Source organism: Beta vulgaris, chromosome 9 (genome assembly GCF_026745355.1).
Source record: "Beta vulgaris subsp. vulgaris cultivar EL10 chromosome 9, EL10.2, whole genome shotgun sequence".
NCBI lineage: Eukaryota > Viridiplantae > Streptophyta > Magnoliopsida > Caryophyllales > Amaranthaceae > Beta > Beta vulgaris.
The window spans coordinates 36648287-36664548 of record NC_079210.1 but is presented as its reverse complement, the minus strand read 5'-3'; the positions used below and the strand labels follow the sequence as shown (position 1 = coordinate 36664548).

At 34.6% G+C, this 16262-nt stretch overlaps 1 protein-coding gene across 1 annotated transcript; it reads left to right on the top strand.

The window, feature by feature from the left end:
- Nucleotides 1-966: 966 nt before the first annotated feature.
- On the top strand, nt 967-7537 carry LOC104903665 (inorganic pyrophosphatase 2). The gene is made up of 4 exons (XM_010691742.4): nt 967-1227; nt 1652-1773; nt 3364-3571; nt 6699-7537. Exons 1-4 carry the CDS (start codon nt 1072-1074, stop codon nt 7083-7085), a joined length of 873 nt encoding a protein of 290 aa, XP_010690044.2. The 5' UTR covers nt 967-1071; the 3' UTR covers nt 7086-7537.
- The last annotated feature ends 8725 nt before the right edge of the window (nt 7538-16262 follow it).

Here is a 16262-nt window from a genome sequence, read left to right as displayed (position 1 = left end):
GGTATCAACTTTGAGTTTTTGTATCAATTATACTTACGTTGGCACCAATTATACTAACTTTGATATCAACTTTGAACTTTGGTATCACTAATACCTCCTTTGGTACAGTAATTTGGCATCAACTTTAAATTTTGGTATCACTAATACCTCTTTTGGCATAATGTAACTCTTACTTTGGTACCTTGAGAGCCCAATTTGGCCTCTCATGATGAGATGCCAAGTGTTTATCTTGATCAATCTGACATGTGAATAATGTAGCGAATATCATGTGTCATTTTTTTCAATTTTAGTTATAAATAAAAAATATTAAACTTCTCTAAGTACCTCTCTATTGAGACTGAAAAATCCAAAATAACCATAATTTATCTCAAAATTACACAAAATGCTTCTGTAATATAAAATATAGGAGTACTATTATTCCAAGTAGTATTGGATTTTTTTATTAGGTACTCCATACGTTTTTTAATAGTTACATTTTACCATTTCAGGCTTGTCAATGTAAATATTTGAATTTTAGTATTCCAAAATTTGCTTTTGTAAAAATTATAAAAAGTTAATATTGCAAAAGTACATGTTGAGATGAATAAATTAGATCTCACATGACTATTTCTTTTCTTATTTACTAATCACAAATGATAGTCAAATTTCAATTTGAGAATAGTTTAAGAACTCAAAGTGTAACTATTAAAAAAAAAGGAGGAAGTAAGATAATTGGCCCAAGGACAACTCGTATTAGAATAGACAACAGGTCTGAAAGCCAACTCCATCACAAGAGAAAATCCTCAATCATTACTGAAATGAAGATTCAAACACTGGACAAAACCCTAAAATTCGTAATGCTAGTTCATTGAGCTATCACCTCTCTGTCATTCCAAAACATATTGATAAGTTAGGACAAGCTAATTTACCCGCAATTTTCTTTTTCACGTACAAACAGTCCAACATTTCCTATAAATACCCCCTTCCTCTCCCTCCAAATGTGCCACCACTCAACGCAAAAACAAAGAGCTTTTGGTGTTTAGCAAACCCCAAAAAAACAGAGTTTTTTTTCCCTTCTCTCTATATTTTGTGATGGGTTCCCAAGGTCCAATGGCAAATATCATGGTGGTTTTTGACTTCGATAAAACCATTGTTGATTGTGATACTGATAACTGGGTTTTGGATGAACTTAATTTCACTGAAATGTTTGAACAGCTTCTTCCTACCATGCCTTGGAATCCTCTCATGGTCCTTTTCTCTTTCTTTAATTCCTCTGTTTTTCTCTGTTTTGATACTTTTTTTAAACTTATGATCGTTTGTATTTTTTAATGCAGAAATTCTCAATTCTTTAACTCTTATTTTCCTTCTAAAAAATAAAATAAAATAATGCATTAATAAGAAAAAGAATTAATAATAGTACACTGTACACATGTCACTTGAGGAATACATTTGCATTATTGGAGAATTATGGACTATGAACTTGTGACTTACCCGAGAAACTTTAAAAAAGAAAAAATGGACGAAATTAATAAATATTATTGATAAGAGACGTAACATAATCAACATAAAAAATGAAATATATTTTTTCTATGTTAATTGTTATTAAGTTTTATTTATTATTTTATATGATATTATTAATTACTGATCAAATTGAAATATTAAATATTTACAGGATTTGATGATGAAGGAGATGCATGAGAAGGGAGTTACGACAAATGACATAGTTGAAGTGCTAAACAGAACTCCTATTCATGCTCGTATTATTCCTGCCATTAAATCAGCTTATGATGCCGGGTATGTTTTCTTGCATTTTTTCTGTTCTTAACACAAGAAGACATGAAAAGAATGATAATTTTATCTCAAAAAAAAAAAAAAGAATGATTGTTAAATCGTTTTTACTTTTAATGGAAAAATATCATTTTATTGACATTTGTTTGATTTAGAAAAATTAAATGGCTGGTTATTTTCAATATTAATGCCTGCCTTGAGCTACAAGAATTGTATATACTACCAATTGATAAAATGGGGAAAAAACACTCCACTGAAAGATGATATGATTGCATTCTTTTCTTTTTTTTTAAAAAAATAATTTCGAAGGGATTTTTTTTATGTGCTTCAAAAAATGAATAATAAAAATGATGAAAAAGATGTACATGTTTGTCTAAACTACCAACACTTATATAAATAGATTGTGAATTATGCTTGATTGATTTTTTTTTTTCCATATGCGCCACGAATGCTGTACAAAGAAGGGGAGGGGGATTTGAACCTATGACCTATCGTTCATAACATCTCAATTTTAACCACTAGGCCACGATATCCTTGGTGAATTATGCTTGATTGATAAACGGTACTAATACTTAAGTAGTGAAACAAGAAATATAGGTAAAATTAGTTAAATATATTAGTAAAAACCTCCTTAAAAATCTTAGAGTGGCAAAAAATATATAGGAAGAAACATTTCAGATATAATTTTATGAAAAAAAATGATTATATTTGCATTGACAAATGTGAAAATTAATTAAGCAAAGAAAGAAAAATGAAAGGAGTATAAAGGAAGTTCATATGTGAACTCTCATTCTGAATAACTGCAAATGGTTTTCTGTAAAAAAAAAAAATCGATTAAATAAGTCTAGAACTAGGTCAGATATTGATAACAATAATCAGATAGACGTATATGTATCACTAAATATGAGAATTAGTTCTACATTAGGATCATAGAAAAATAAAAACTTTTTAGAGTTTAAACCTTACTTGACCTTCCAAATTTGTGGGAATTGTGATCTCTTAGAATATATAGCACAAAGAAAGTCGATACACTATTTTATGATCACTTTGTGCTATATGCATTCCTCAATGACTCTATTATTATATTATTATTTTCAAGTCAGAAATTCGGATCTTATGAGGTACAACAAATATAGACCGAGTTAACTATATTAGAGAGATCCTTGATTTACTTTACAAACAGACAAACCAACAAAAAAAAAAAAATACTTTGCACCAAAATCACTTAATAAATGCAAGAATACTTCTTTATGTATTGCTTTAGGTCAATAAACTAAAAGTCATGTATTTAGTCTGATCAAGTTAAATAAATACAACAAATCAAACTTTGGTTCACTTAACAAAAACACTGATCTCAATTCTTGTGGGTGCGATTTTTATTACGTGATGGTGTTTGGAGTAGGCCGGAAATCGTCCCTTATCATTTCCCCTACTCTTTATGTGTTTGACTCGTACATACTAAATTTCAAAACTTAAAATTTGAGATATGACTGGAGTCCTTCACTTTAACAATTAAAATGAAAAAGTTGATCTAAATCTAATTTAATCCTTAAGGAAAATTCATTGCACTCCATAATTTATCCCTTCAATTTACAGGTGTGATTTGCGGATTCTAAGTGACGCAAATAGGTTCTTTATCGAAACTATCCTAGATCATCATGGGATCAAGGATTATTTTACCGAGATTCACACGAACTCAGGTTTTGTGGATGAAAATGGGAGAGTAAGAATATTTCCTCATCATGATTTTACAACTACTCCTCATGGCTGCGATAACATTCTCTGCCCTCCTAACATGTGCAAGGTATATATTTCAAACTTCACTTACTCATTATATTAATTTTCTGCTTAATGTATATGCTTTTAGAATAATATTCGTTTATTACTTACTCCCTCCGTCTCAAAATATAGTTCCCATTTCATTTTGCACAGTCTCCAAGACGTACCTTTGACCTATTATATCTTCTATTTCTTATTAGTAAAAAATATAAAAAATAGATATTACGAATTTATACATTGAGACGAATCTAACAAGATCCCTCATGAATATGTTTTTTTGTATACATTAGTAAGAATATTTGGTCAAAGTTTTTAAAATTTGACTCCCAAAATATAAATGAGAACTATATTTTGGGACGGAGGGAGTAATATGTTTATTTCCATCTACATAATTGGTTTCGCGTTTGCCAATATATAATTATGATTATTGAAATTTAGAATATTGCAAAAATGATAAAAAGGTAATAATTATTATATTCTGGAGGGATATGGTAAGACAAGTCTAGCTAATAAATCCTATATGATTATATTATTTCTCAATTATCAAACACCAACAATATTTATAGTGAATTATGTGAATAATAAACTGTTACCAACTATGTAGATTAAAAAGCAACTTCATTAGATGTCAAATTTAAATCTTGAGCTTGGATTAATAATTAATTTTGAGAGTCACACTACTATATTTAAGATTAGGAACAATTAACATGAATAATTATATTCTAGCAGTAGCTCATTAAAAAATATACTCCCTTCGTTTTAAGAAATACAAACACTTTTATGGTTTTGGTCAAATAATGTGAACTTCTATAATTGCTAAAACTAAAAATTAAAAATAATTCTTATATAGTTATATATGAGTATAAATATATTAGATTATGCCAAAATACATAAGAAAAAATATGATTTAAATTTAAGACATTATCAAATTAAAGCTAGAGAATAATCTCATATAAAATGTTATTTATAAATATTATAACCACTAAAGTTAAATATAACCTACTATTTGAAAATGAAGATAATATTTAAAATGGTCATATAAGTTTGGGCCAAAACCCTGTCTAGTCCACATATCAGCCCTATGTCCTCGATTATAAGAAAACAGAAGGGAGGCCCCATCCACATTCTACTGACTCCTTTCACTATTGAGTGCACAAGACCATCATGTGCACAAAATCAAAGGGGCCACGTCTTTAAAAAATTAAAATTACTCTTATGCACAAAGAATTGACTATTTTTTATTGATATCGAAAATTACGGTCACTATATTTCTTTGACATAGTATGTTTCAGACTAATACAGAAACTTGTAATTTCACGTGCAAGTTTTCTCACAAATAATCAGTTTTAGGTAAGCTAGAATTACAATAACTTGTTACAACATTCGTTTTAAAATGATTTGAATACTTATAGAAATATATTATTTTAAAGTGATAAATTTTTTTTTTTTTTGAGGGGATTTTAAAGTGATAAATTATTGTATAGTTATCAAATTTTATTTTTATTAAGAAATAGATGTCATAGAAGTTGATAGGGTATATTTTTTATCAAAAGAGATAAAATTTTGGATATTTCTATTGATAGAAATTGAATGTGTACTAAAAAGGCATAAAAAAACTAATACAGTAGCTGTGGGAACATACTAAAAAAAAAAAAGTGTTCAACCTAATTTGAACAAAACAAAGTGTATGAGACAAGGGATCGGAATATAAGACATAAAAAAATTATCTATATATCCTTCATTATAAATTAAACAAATTGATTGAAAGAGTATTGTTTCATATGTCCCCAACTTTTACCTACGTAAATATAATATTGATCATAGATTAACAATAGAAATTATAAAATGTAAAAAAAAAAAAAAAAAAAAACTCTCCCAAATTAAATGGGACAACATGAGTCTCTCGTCTCTAAATCGAGGATCAAGTTACTCATTTCGCTAACATGAAAATATATCAGAATTTACACTTTGAAATTTCAAATCATATACATTTATTTGTAATTAAAAAACTAAAAGAATATCAAGTATATATGAGGTAAGTCTGAGAACAAGGATGAAGTTGCTTATTAGTACGTGTACAATCAATAAAATGTTAGCTTTTACCACATGTCTTTCATACGAGTACACACAATCATGTGAGATGTGAATGTGTGCTTGTGTTACGGGGGCTCGTACTCCGAAAATTCAAATGTATGATATCGGTAAACTCAAGTGTAGTAAAAGTTAAAAATGCCTACTAATTAGATACTTCATCCATTTCTAAATAAATGCAACACTTCTTGTTTTCACGTTTGTCAATACATTATTTTAACCATTAATATCTTCAATTATAAATAAGTAAAAATTATAAAAAGTTGATATTAAAAAAATTCACATTCAGACGAATCTAACAAGATCCCACATGACTATGTTTTTCCTAAACCCTAAATCACCAAAGCTAATTAATGTTTAAACTGTGAATAGTAAACACTATGCAAATGTAGCACTTATTTAGAAACGGAGGAAGTATATTATATGCTTTCAATCTCAATCTATATGATCAATTTCAGAAGAACTTTTTTCTAAAACTAAATACCATAAATTGATATCCTTATATGATGGTCTTTTATGTGTCTAGCATTCCTCCACGTACAATCGCATAAAACAAATATCTTACGTTTTTTTATGGGGTATTAAATTTGCAATTGATAAAACAATTGATGAAATGAAGGAAGACAAAAAAAAGTCACTATCAATATATACTAAGATACAAAGAGTATCAGTGTCAAAAAAAAAAAAATTACAAAGAGTTTTCTCCCCAAACTAAAAAAAACTAGAGTTTGTCTTGTAAAAAACCGCCTATTTTTAAATTAAAATTAGACAATGGTAAGCTCAATATTTAAAACAGATGTAGTCCAATAGTGATTAAGTTAATTTCTTTCGATGACTAGTTTGATCCATTTAGTGACTATGTCTACTTTTATATTAAAATTAGACCGTCTCTTTTAATAATTTATGAAGAAGTATACAAATTCCCAAAAAACAAAAAAAATAAAAAACAAATGGAAACTTATGTCTTTTTGTAATCATATATGAGTTAGTGGGAAATAATAATGTATCCTCTTTAAAAGATTTGTCCACTAATATGTAATATTTCTTCTCCTAATTAACAGGGTTCAGTGATGAAAAAGCTATTAGCCCATGAAGGAGACAACACATTTATTTATTTGGGTGATGGAAATGGTGATCATTGCCCAAGCACAAAGTTAAGAGAAAGAGATTATTGCATGCCTCGGATAAATTACCCACTTTGGGGTGTAATTACAAGCAATCCAAAGGTTATCACTGCTGAAATACATGGATGGACCGATGGACAAGAGCTCGAACGAGTCTTACTCTCACTCATTCATAGCATCATATCTAATGATAACAAAAATAAGCAAGAAAAAAATGTTGGTGGGTCATTCCAAAGCTTAACAGGGATGAAAAATAAATTTAATAAGAACATGCCAAGGCCTTCACGTGAATCTCTACCTCCAGCACTCAAGGTGTCTCAGTAGTAACATTAATGTTGTTTACTACGACCTCCGTCGAAATTTAATTGTCATATATAAGTTTTTATGGTGTTATTATAGTGACAATTAATTTTGAGGGTGAGGATTTTATATTTATTTACGTATAGTGTGTGATTGGTACTAGTAGCTACCTTGTTAAAATTGTATTTTAGGTTTCTTTTGATTGTAACATGTCCACAATAGGCTACGGAACCATGGGTAAGGATGTGGCCCTTGGCGCAAACCCGAAGGTGACTAATAAGGAAAGTGATCACGAACCCCTAGCGTTATTATTCCTTTGATATGGCTTGATTTTTCATTTAGTGAGTATCAAGGAATATGTTATGATATATTGTTGATCATCTAGTTGTGCTAGATTAATGGCATTTAGTCATGATGTATGTACTTTATTATGTTTTTAATAAAAGAAAAGGCATAAAAGCCATATGTTTTTATAATATGCAAGTGCGTCTTCATATTTACAGAATATATGTTTTATTTTTTGAAGTAAAGGGTATTTTTTTTTATTAGAAGCTTTGTCGTATCTACAATATTAATCAACGATAACCAAAAATAAATTACTTGAAACAAATTTAATTCTTCATCACCTAGATTACAATAAAGCTGATTAACCAGGACTAACAATAGATTATACCCTCTATTGAATCGTTGTTCCATTATAAAGTGTTCAAAGACAGAGTCCATCTTTTTGAGAAACAAGTGAGAACGAATATCATGATTTCATTGGGTAAACTACTAATATACACAAGTAATCAATAATATCAATTGCAAATCCAGACAATAAACTATTATCAATGAACTAAATTATAACAAACCGACTCTTGCATGAATTGCACCAATAAAAATATAAAACTGAAAACTCTCACAAAAAGAATAACGCACTTTATTAACTAACAAATCGACTACAGACACACACAAGATATATATATGAAAATCGAGATGACATGTGTACATGAGTCGCCAAGAGCGTCGATCGCCATGCCATAAACATGTCGACATACCCATGTCCGGCATCTACTGATCCTGGTACCATGCAACCCATAAACAAAAAAACAAGTTGAATGTGTTGGGGCACCATGTACTATGATCAGGATGGCTTACTGGGCAATAAAGGTTAAAACATGTCAGATCGCCAAGGTTCTGATAATCGCCAAGTGTTGTGTACCCCGATCACTAAAAGTGTACGAGCTGAATTACATAAATCAGATTGACATGTATCCTCATCATTATACTGACATAATCATAGCCAACCTTCCAAATGTTATGGTGGCTGATGTAGCAGAACACCAAGCATACACTAGTGGAAAAAACTGCATGTGCTACTTGTCAATTGCTTCGGTTGAATAATCAACCCAAGCACTTGTGAATATTTTAATATTAAAAATTCACAAGTGCTTGGGTTGACTAGTCCACCGGAGCACTTGATGTCAAGTTCTCCGTTGGACAAGTGAACCGAAGCACTTGCACTTGCACATAACCATAGCGCGCTTCACTTTATTACTTTTCCCTCGATTAATTTGGAACCCTCAAGAACTTAGAACTCCTCCTTCCCTTCCGTCGTGTTACTGCACTCAAACTCCTGCCTCAAGAAATAACCCGTCGTGCTACTGCGGTCGTCCGTCCGTCGAACCTTCTCGTTCTCCTCCTTCGCTTCCGTCGTGCTACTCGCTTCTCCGCCGAACCTTCTCGTCCTCCTCCGTCGCTTGGCTGAAGGCTGTACAATCTTAGCGCTTCTCCGCCAAACCTTCTCGTCCTCCCCCGTCGCACTCGCTTCTGAGCGCTTCCGTCTGGTAAGTGTTTTCAATTTATCATTGTTTTTGACCTAATTTCAGTAATTTCAATTTCAAGATTATGTTCATGGTGGAGAACTACAAAAATTGACCCATTAAAACTAGGGTTTTTTTTAACTAAAAATCAGATTCCAATGGTCAAATTTATTGCTAATCACATAACCAATCAAGTTGAAATCCAAAAATCTCAACCATAGTTTACAGCTTTTGCAGCATAAGATAATGTATATCTTAACAACAAAAAAAGATCTTTAAACAACATATTAGACCAGAGTGTAACGAAAAAATACATGATATGGTATGAATGGACGAATTTGACCCAAAACGGCCTTGAAACGACCTTTACTTGCACAAACTTGACTAGAACGATCAAATTATAATTCTAATCGTCCTAATACTCCTTAAACACCATAATAGATCATAATGTAACCTAAAATTACATGCTATGGTATGAAATGGATGAATTTGACCCAAAACAGCCTAAAAAGGCCTACAATCGGCCTTTAGTAACGTTGCACAAAATTGACTAGGATGATCAAATTTGACTAGTAATCATCCTCATAGTCCGTAAACAACATATTAGACCAGAATGTAACCTAAAATTACATGTTATGGTATGAAATGGATGAATTTGACCCAAAACGGCCTTGAACGGCTTGAAACGACCTTTACTTGCACAAACTTGACTAGAACGATCAAATTAGAATTGTAATCGTCCTAATACTCCTTAAACAACAAATCAGATCATAATGTAACCTAAAATTACATGCTATGGTATGAAATGAATGAATTTGTCCCAAAACGGCTTTGAAACGGCCTTTACTTGCACAAACTTGACGAGAATGATCAAATTACAATTGTAATCGTCCTAATACTCCTTAAACGACATATTAGAACAGAATGTAACCTAAAATTACATGATATGATATGAAATGGATGAATTTGACCCAAAACAGCGTAAAACTACCTTGAAACGACCTTTACTTGCACAAACCTGCCTAGAACGATCAAATTAGAATTATAATCGTCCTAATACTCCTTAAACAACATATTAGACCAGAATGTAACCTAAAATTACTTGCTATATGGTATGAAATGGATGACACTAGTAGAATAAATGCTTATTGCTACGGTCATAAAGTGGCCTATTGCTGCGGTTTTGGGAGCGCAACAATTAAGGGGGCAGCAATAGGTAATTAATATATTGCTGCAATTTTAAACCGCATCAATTAAAGGGCTTCTAGGTAAAACCGCAGTAATATATTTATTTTATATGAAATTTATAAAGCATATTGCTGCGGTTCCAGGCCAAAACCGCAGCAATATGTACTGGTACAGTTAATTTTTTTTTTTTTTGCATTTTGCCATCAAATTTGAAAGACAAAAAGGCTAAAAGAAAATAAAACAGTATTGATTGAAACTAATGACAAAAGAATATTATACAAAATTCAAAACACATAAAGAATACAAAAAGACAGATCTGAATGAAAATTATAACAATTATCCTACACCCAAAATTATAAAAATTATGTACTGGTACAGTTACATTTTTTTTTTTTTTGCATTTTGCCATCAAATTTGAAAGACAAAAAGGCTAAAAGAAAATAAAACACTATTGATTAAAACTAATGACAAAAGAATATTATACAAAATTCAGAACACATAAAAAAACAAAAAGACAGATCTGAAATAAAATTATAACAATTATCCTACACCCAACATAAGAACAAGAAGGTAATTAACTCCAAAAAGAATATAAAAAAAATATATACTACAACTATAATATAATAATACCACAAAATACTAGATCTGAAAATAATATAACAACAATCATATTATTCATAAGTTGTAATTTCATATACAAATAATTACAAAAAAAAAAATACAACAACCATTGCAAAACGCCGAACGAACTGGAAGACCATGAACGAACTGCAAGACGACGAACGAACTAGAAGACGACGAACCCGGAAGACGTTGACGAACGAACTGGTAGACGACCGAATCTGGCGAGCCTCGTCGAACAGCCTGCGAGCGGACGAATATGGTGAGCCAAGTCGAACGACCTGCGAGCGAAATTACGCCGTCGAACAACCAAGGGTCTGCGAGTAAACTCACACCGTCGAGTCTGACGAGCGATGAAGCAACAGTTGAATCAAGCAAACCATGGAATATGTCGAGCGGTCGAATCTGGCGGTTGAAGCCTCGCGAGAGGACACTAGTGGAAAAATGAAGAAGGGCTGTGCTGAAAAATGGCCTGTAGGGCTGCGCTTTTTGACAGCAGCCCTTTCAATATCAGCCCTTCACTTTGCCCTTCACAACGAAGGGCTACGCTTTTTACTAAAAAGCGCAACCCTTCAAGCTTAGAAGGGCTGCGCTTTTTAGTAAAAAGCGCAGCCCTTCTATGCTTGAAGAGCTGCGCTTTTCTTAACAAGCGCAACCCTTCTAAGCTTGAAGGGCTGCGCTTTTTTAAACAAGCGCAGCCCTTCTAAGATTGAAGGGCTGCAGCCTTCAGGAGCCCTCCTTCTTAGAAGGATTGCGCTTGTTGAAAAAGCGCAACCCTTCTAAGAAGAAGGGCTGCGCTAGTTTCAACAAGCGCAGCCCTTTTTCTTAGAAGGGTTGCGCTAGTTGAAACTAGCGCAACCCTTCCAAGAAGAAGGGCTGCGCTTTTTGTAAACTAGCGCAACCCTTTTTCTAAATTTTTTTTTTTGAATTAAAATACCCTGCAGCCTGCACACAGCAACCCTCCCCTCACCTACCTGCCCTGCCCCTGCTCCTGCACACAGCAGCCCTCCCAGCACCCACAGCCTCTGCCTACCCCAGCCCACCCCTTGCCCACCCCCAGCCCACCCCCTAGCCCACCCCCAGCCCACCCCTGCCCACCCCCTGCCACACCCCTGCACAGCCCCTGCCACACCCCTGCACAGCTCTTGCATCCCCATCCACAGCCCACCCAGCCCCACCACCCCACCCACCCCCACCAAAACCTCCCTTGGACAAAAAAAAATAAAATGCAAATTGCAATACGATAATATGTACAAGTGGAGAAAGGTAATAATTAATTCAAAATATTTAATAATGTAAAAAGTGTACATAGAATTGATAGAAACTAGTACATTCGAGCTAAAATGTCATTTATGCAATCATCGGTAATGTGGGACGCCAACTTATCCCGAACTTCATCTATTTCTTCTTTGGTGAAGTTCCTCAAACTTGTGTGGAATTCGCATAAACCTTGCAAAACAACCAAGGAATAAACACATATATAAGAATTCAATCATTTCCATATTAGTACTTCTAAAAATGTCATATACCTTCCGAAATTCAATCAAAATCAAATGCAAGCCTAAAAGTCTACACACTAGTTATAATATATCTCATATAATCATGTTCAAAGAAAATTTGGGGTTAAATGACTTGATAAGTACATTTTGGGAGCGAAAAGGCCAAAATAGGCGGGAAATGGCCTTTTCGTTCCCGAAATGCAACCAACAACAAATGCAAGCCTAAGAATCTACATACTAGTTATATTATGCCTCATATAATCATGTTCAAAGAGAATTTGGGGTTAAATCACTTCATAAGTACATTTTGGGAGCGAAAAGGCCAAAATAGGCCAAAAAGGCCTTTTCGTTCCCGAAATGCAACCAACAACATATGCAAGCCTAAGAATCTACATACTAGTTATATTATGCCTCATATAATCATGTTCAAAGAGAATTTGGGGTTAAATCACTTGATAAGTACATTTTGGGAGCGAAAAGGCCAAAATAGGCCGGAAAATGGCCTTTTCGTTCCCGAAATGCAACCAACAACAAATTAAAGCCTAAGAATCTACATACTAGTTATATTATGCCTCATATAATCATGTTCAAAGAGAATTTGGGGTTAAATCACTTCATAAGACTTTTGGGAGCGAAAAGGCCAAAATAGGCGAAACTAACAAACAAAATTAACCTAAAGTTACATACATTTGAAGATCACAACATTTTGCAAAGGTTGACGATATCGAGCATGAACCTCATGACGTAATACCCACACGCACGTCCACCTACTTGTACCGGACACTAAAATTCACCAAAGATGCAATAAATGACATGTTAGATGTGTATTATGTGTTTCTATAAAAGGATGCAAAAAATTACTCATGTTACCTCGACTAAATGCCAAACAGGAGGTTTTGGTTGTCGAAGTCCAGATGCAATAACCCCTTCATCACACTACATCAATACATTATTATAAGATTAGATGTACATTTAATATTAATAAGTGTGAATATTGAGTTTCGATTAGGCTACCTATTTAACAATGATTTGACTAGTAAGGACCGATTGTTTCTTTACGCAAAGAATCAAAGTGGTAGACTTCGTTATTGGCAAACATATTGCAATAGTGTCCAATGGTTCCTACAACAATAAAAGTTATTATTATCGTAGAACAACTAATAGGTCAATTTAATTAAAGTAAAAAGTGAGTTTAAGAAGCATACGATTCAATGTAAGGAAGAAGAATGATCTTATATCCAAGACGAGAACATGCTTCAAAGAATCCTTGAGATATGCTTTCACCTCCTTTTGGTTTTGTACGCAACTGTCATCTCGTACTAAGCTTGGACATAACCAACCAAACATTGGCTCACTAGATGCCTCAAATCATTGTATAATAGCCTGAAAATCATATTGATAAAATAAAACTTACTTATTATGGAAGTTATTAGTTGGATTGAATACTACTTAATTAAGGCATATATGTATATTATTAATTTATATACTAATAAAGTATTACCTCATGAATGTTTGTATCATGGAAACATTCAACTCTTCCTCAAGTAAGAATTCTTTAATATCAACCTTAGAAATGAAGGTCGATGAATTCCTCAAAGTAGTGGAATTGGGTGCGACAACTTAATCTCAATCATTGCTTCATCGTCTACATCGCTGCAGCACTAGTAGCCAAAGCACGGTTGATAAGGCCTTGCACCACCTCCATATCCGTAATGAGTGGAGACTTTGCCGTAGAAACATTTACTTTCTCCACTTGGGCACGTCGGCCTCCTGAGGTGAAGCTACCTTCTTTCCCTTCCTGTCGGCCTTCCCCGAACCCTAGTAATTAGTTAAATTAAAAGATATTACTGACAATCATATATAGGAACTATAAAAGAAAACTATGTATATAACTTATGTTAATAATTGTACCTGATCTGATAACCGCACCAATGCACGCGGCCATAGAACATAACTGCCAAGGGCATCAGTCACTGACTGTACACCAACTTCTGCATTCGGCAGCGGAAGAGGTAATTCTTCGAAACCGGGCACAATGTCTGAAACGCTGACCACATAGTGAATATCAGCGACTGGCTGGTTGTGCAATCGTACCCGGTCCCTAGGGGGCTGTGCAGATCCATAAGCAACGACAATGAAACTCCATGACCATCTCCTTGAGCTAATAGCTCACATGGTGTCTCTTCCTTTAAAAAAAAAACTCTATTCATAGTTAGTCTATGAAACAACATATATATAGTAAGAAACTCATGCATTTAAGAACAATAGTTGTGATATTAAATGATTACCGTGAACTCCGGATCTGGATGAGGCTGTGTAGGAACAGGCTGCGTAGGAACACTGCCCTGCGAGAAAGCACCAAAAGTCGGTAAGCCCATCTGCGCCAAAATGGCGTTGAAATTCTGAGTCATCTCCGCTTGAGCTCCTCCCGAATTTGGGCTTTCATAGCCTCCACATCTATGGAAGCTGCTGAATTGACACTAGAGGCACTGGATTTTGACGTAGAGGTGTATTGATCACCATACACCTTTCTCACCCCGAGGCGGACACCTCCTACGCCCCTCACACGTCCATATTGGTCCCGTCCTAGAGTCTCATGTAAGGCATCAACTTGTCCTCTAGGAGTGAATTCACCAGTTGCCTCCTTTTCCTTCAAGCCAATCTGCATAAGGATAAGAGAGAAATACTCGTGAGCGCACAAGTTATATTATTATGTATACCTTATCAAAACTTATAATATTACTTACAATGCATATACTATCTGTTTGTTCCGGATCAGCAAGACTCTCTGTCCCTTTGCATCAACCCCATGCATGGAACACCACCAATCGAGCACTCTATCTGGTTGCCGAGGCTGTGCAACTGTCGTCGTAGACTATGCCCGATCGTGGTCGACGCAATCGGGTAATGGCTATACATCCACGATTCTTTCGCCTGACCATACACTGAGAACCCAGATGGTGATAGTATTCCTAGCTTTTGCTTCTGCTCTATTCTCACGAGATGCTTGAAACACACAAATATAAACAAGGTTAGATATGTGTTATACAATAATATTGGATCTAAAAGTATTAAATCTTAGCTAGTAAAATATTCTTACAACAACTTCCGGTTTTTTTGTGCAACAAATGCATGCCACTCCTCAGTGTGATATCCTCCATATCTGATATGGAAACTTGGAGGCGCCTCAAATGATGTGTCCGTGAACCTCAGAAGAAGAATGTGTTGCTCCCCCGTAGATTTTCTTCTTCTTGACCCCGACTTTTCTCCACTTGTTGATCCACCCGACACTAGCTTGGCCTTGAAGTCTCTAACCTCTGGCAACCCGGTAGAAACACATTCTTCTTGGCTTCATCATTTGCAATATTGAATAGATTCTACAAAAAACGCATTTCACAAATTAGTAAATATTACATAGAATATTTAACTAAAGTGTTAAGATTCTAAACGTTATTGTACCGAAGCTTACCATAGTATCTTCCCAAATCATCTTTTTCAAAGACTCGGGCACCTCTTTCCATGAGTGGAGAATGGAGAGCTTATGCATTAAATCCCAACTTGCATGGCATACTTTTGACGCCATTTTCCACAAGTTGCCCCAAATGATCGTACTCCAAAGTCATTAGGGTAGGTTTTCCTAGTGACTTTGTAGGTCCCCTTCCTTTTCTCTTTTTCGTCTCCAAGTTCTTACTTGGCTTTGGGGCACCTTTTTCTTCACGGCGAGCCTTAACCAACATACGCCGCTCCTTTTGGTAATCGAAACAATCATCCTCGGTAGTGTGTTCCGCACTCGTATCCGTATGCACCTCCGCCATGTCCCTGAAATTATACAAACATACGCATTAATAAAAAAAAAAATCACATTTAGGGCAGAGGGGGCTGTGCATGGGGGAGGGGCAAGGGGGAGGGGGGCGGCAGGGGGAGGGGGGGCAGCAGGGGAGGGGGGTGGGCAGCAGGGGAAGGGGTGTGTAGGGAGGGGGTGGGCAGCAGGGGGCAGCAGTGGGGGGGTGTGCAGTAGGGGGGAGGGGGGCAGCAGGGGAGGGGGTGTGCGCAGCAGTGGGAGGGGGAGCAGCAGGGGGAGGGGTGCA

What these genes read in the sequence shown, in the direction of transcription:
- LOC104903665 (XM_010691742.4), top strand. Translation starts at nt 1,072, where the DNA reads ATGGGTTCCCAAGGTCCAATGGCAAATATCATGGTGGTTTTTGACTTC. An exon ending in TGCCTTGGAATCCTCTCATG is followed by an intron (nt 1,228 to 1,651) that starts GTCCTTTTCTCT and finishes AAATATTTACAG; the next exon opens with GATTTGATGATGAAGGAGAT. An exon ending in GCCCTCCTAACATGTGCAAG is followed by an intron (nt 3,572 to 6,698) that starts GTATATATTTCA and finishes CCTAATTAACAG; the next exon opens with GGTTCAGTGATGAAAAAGCT.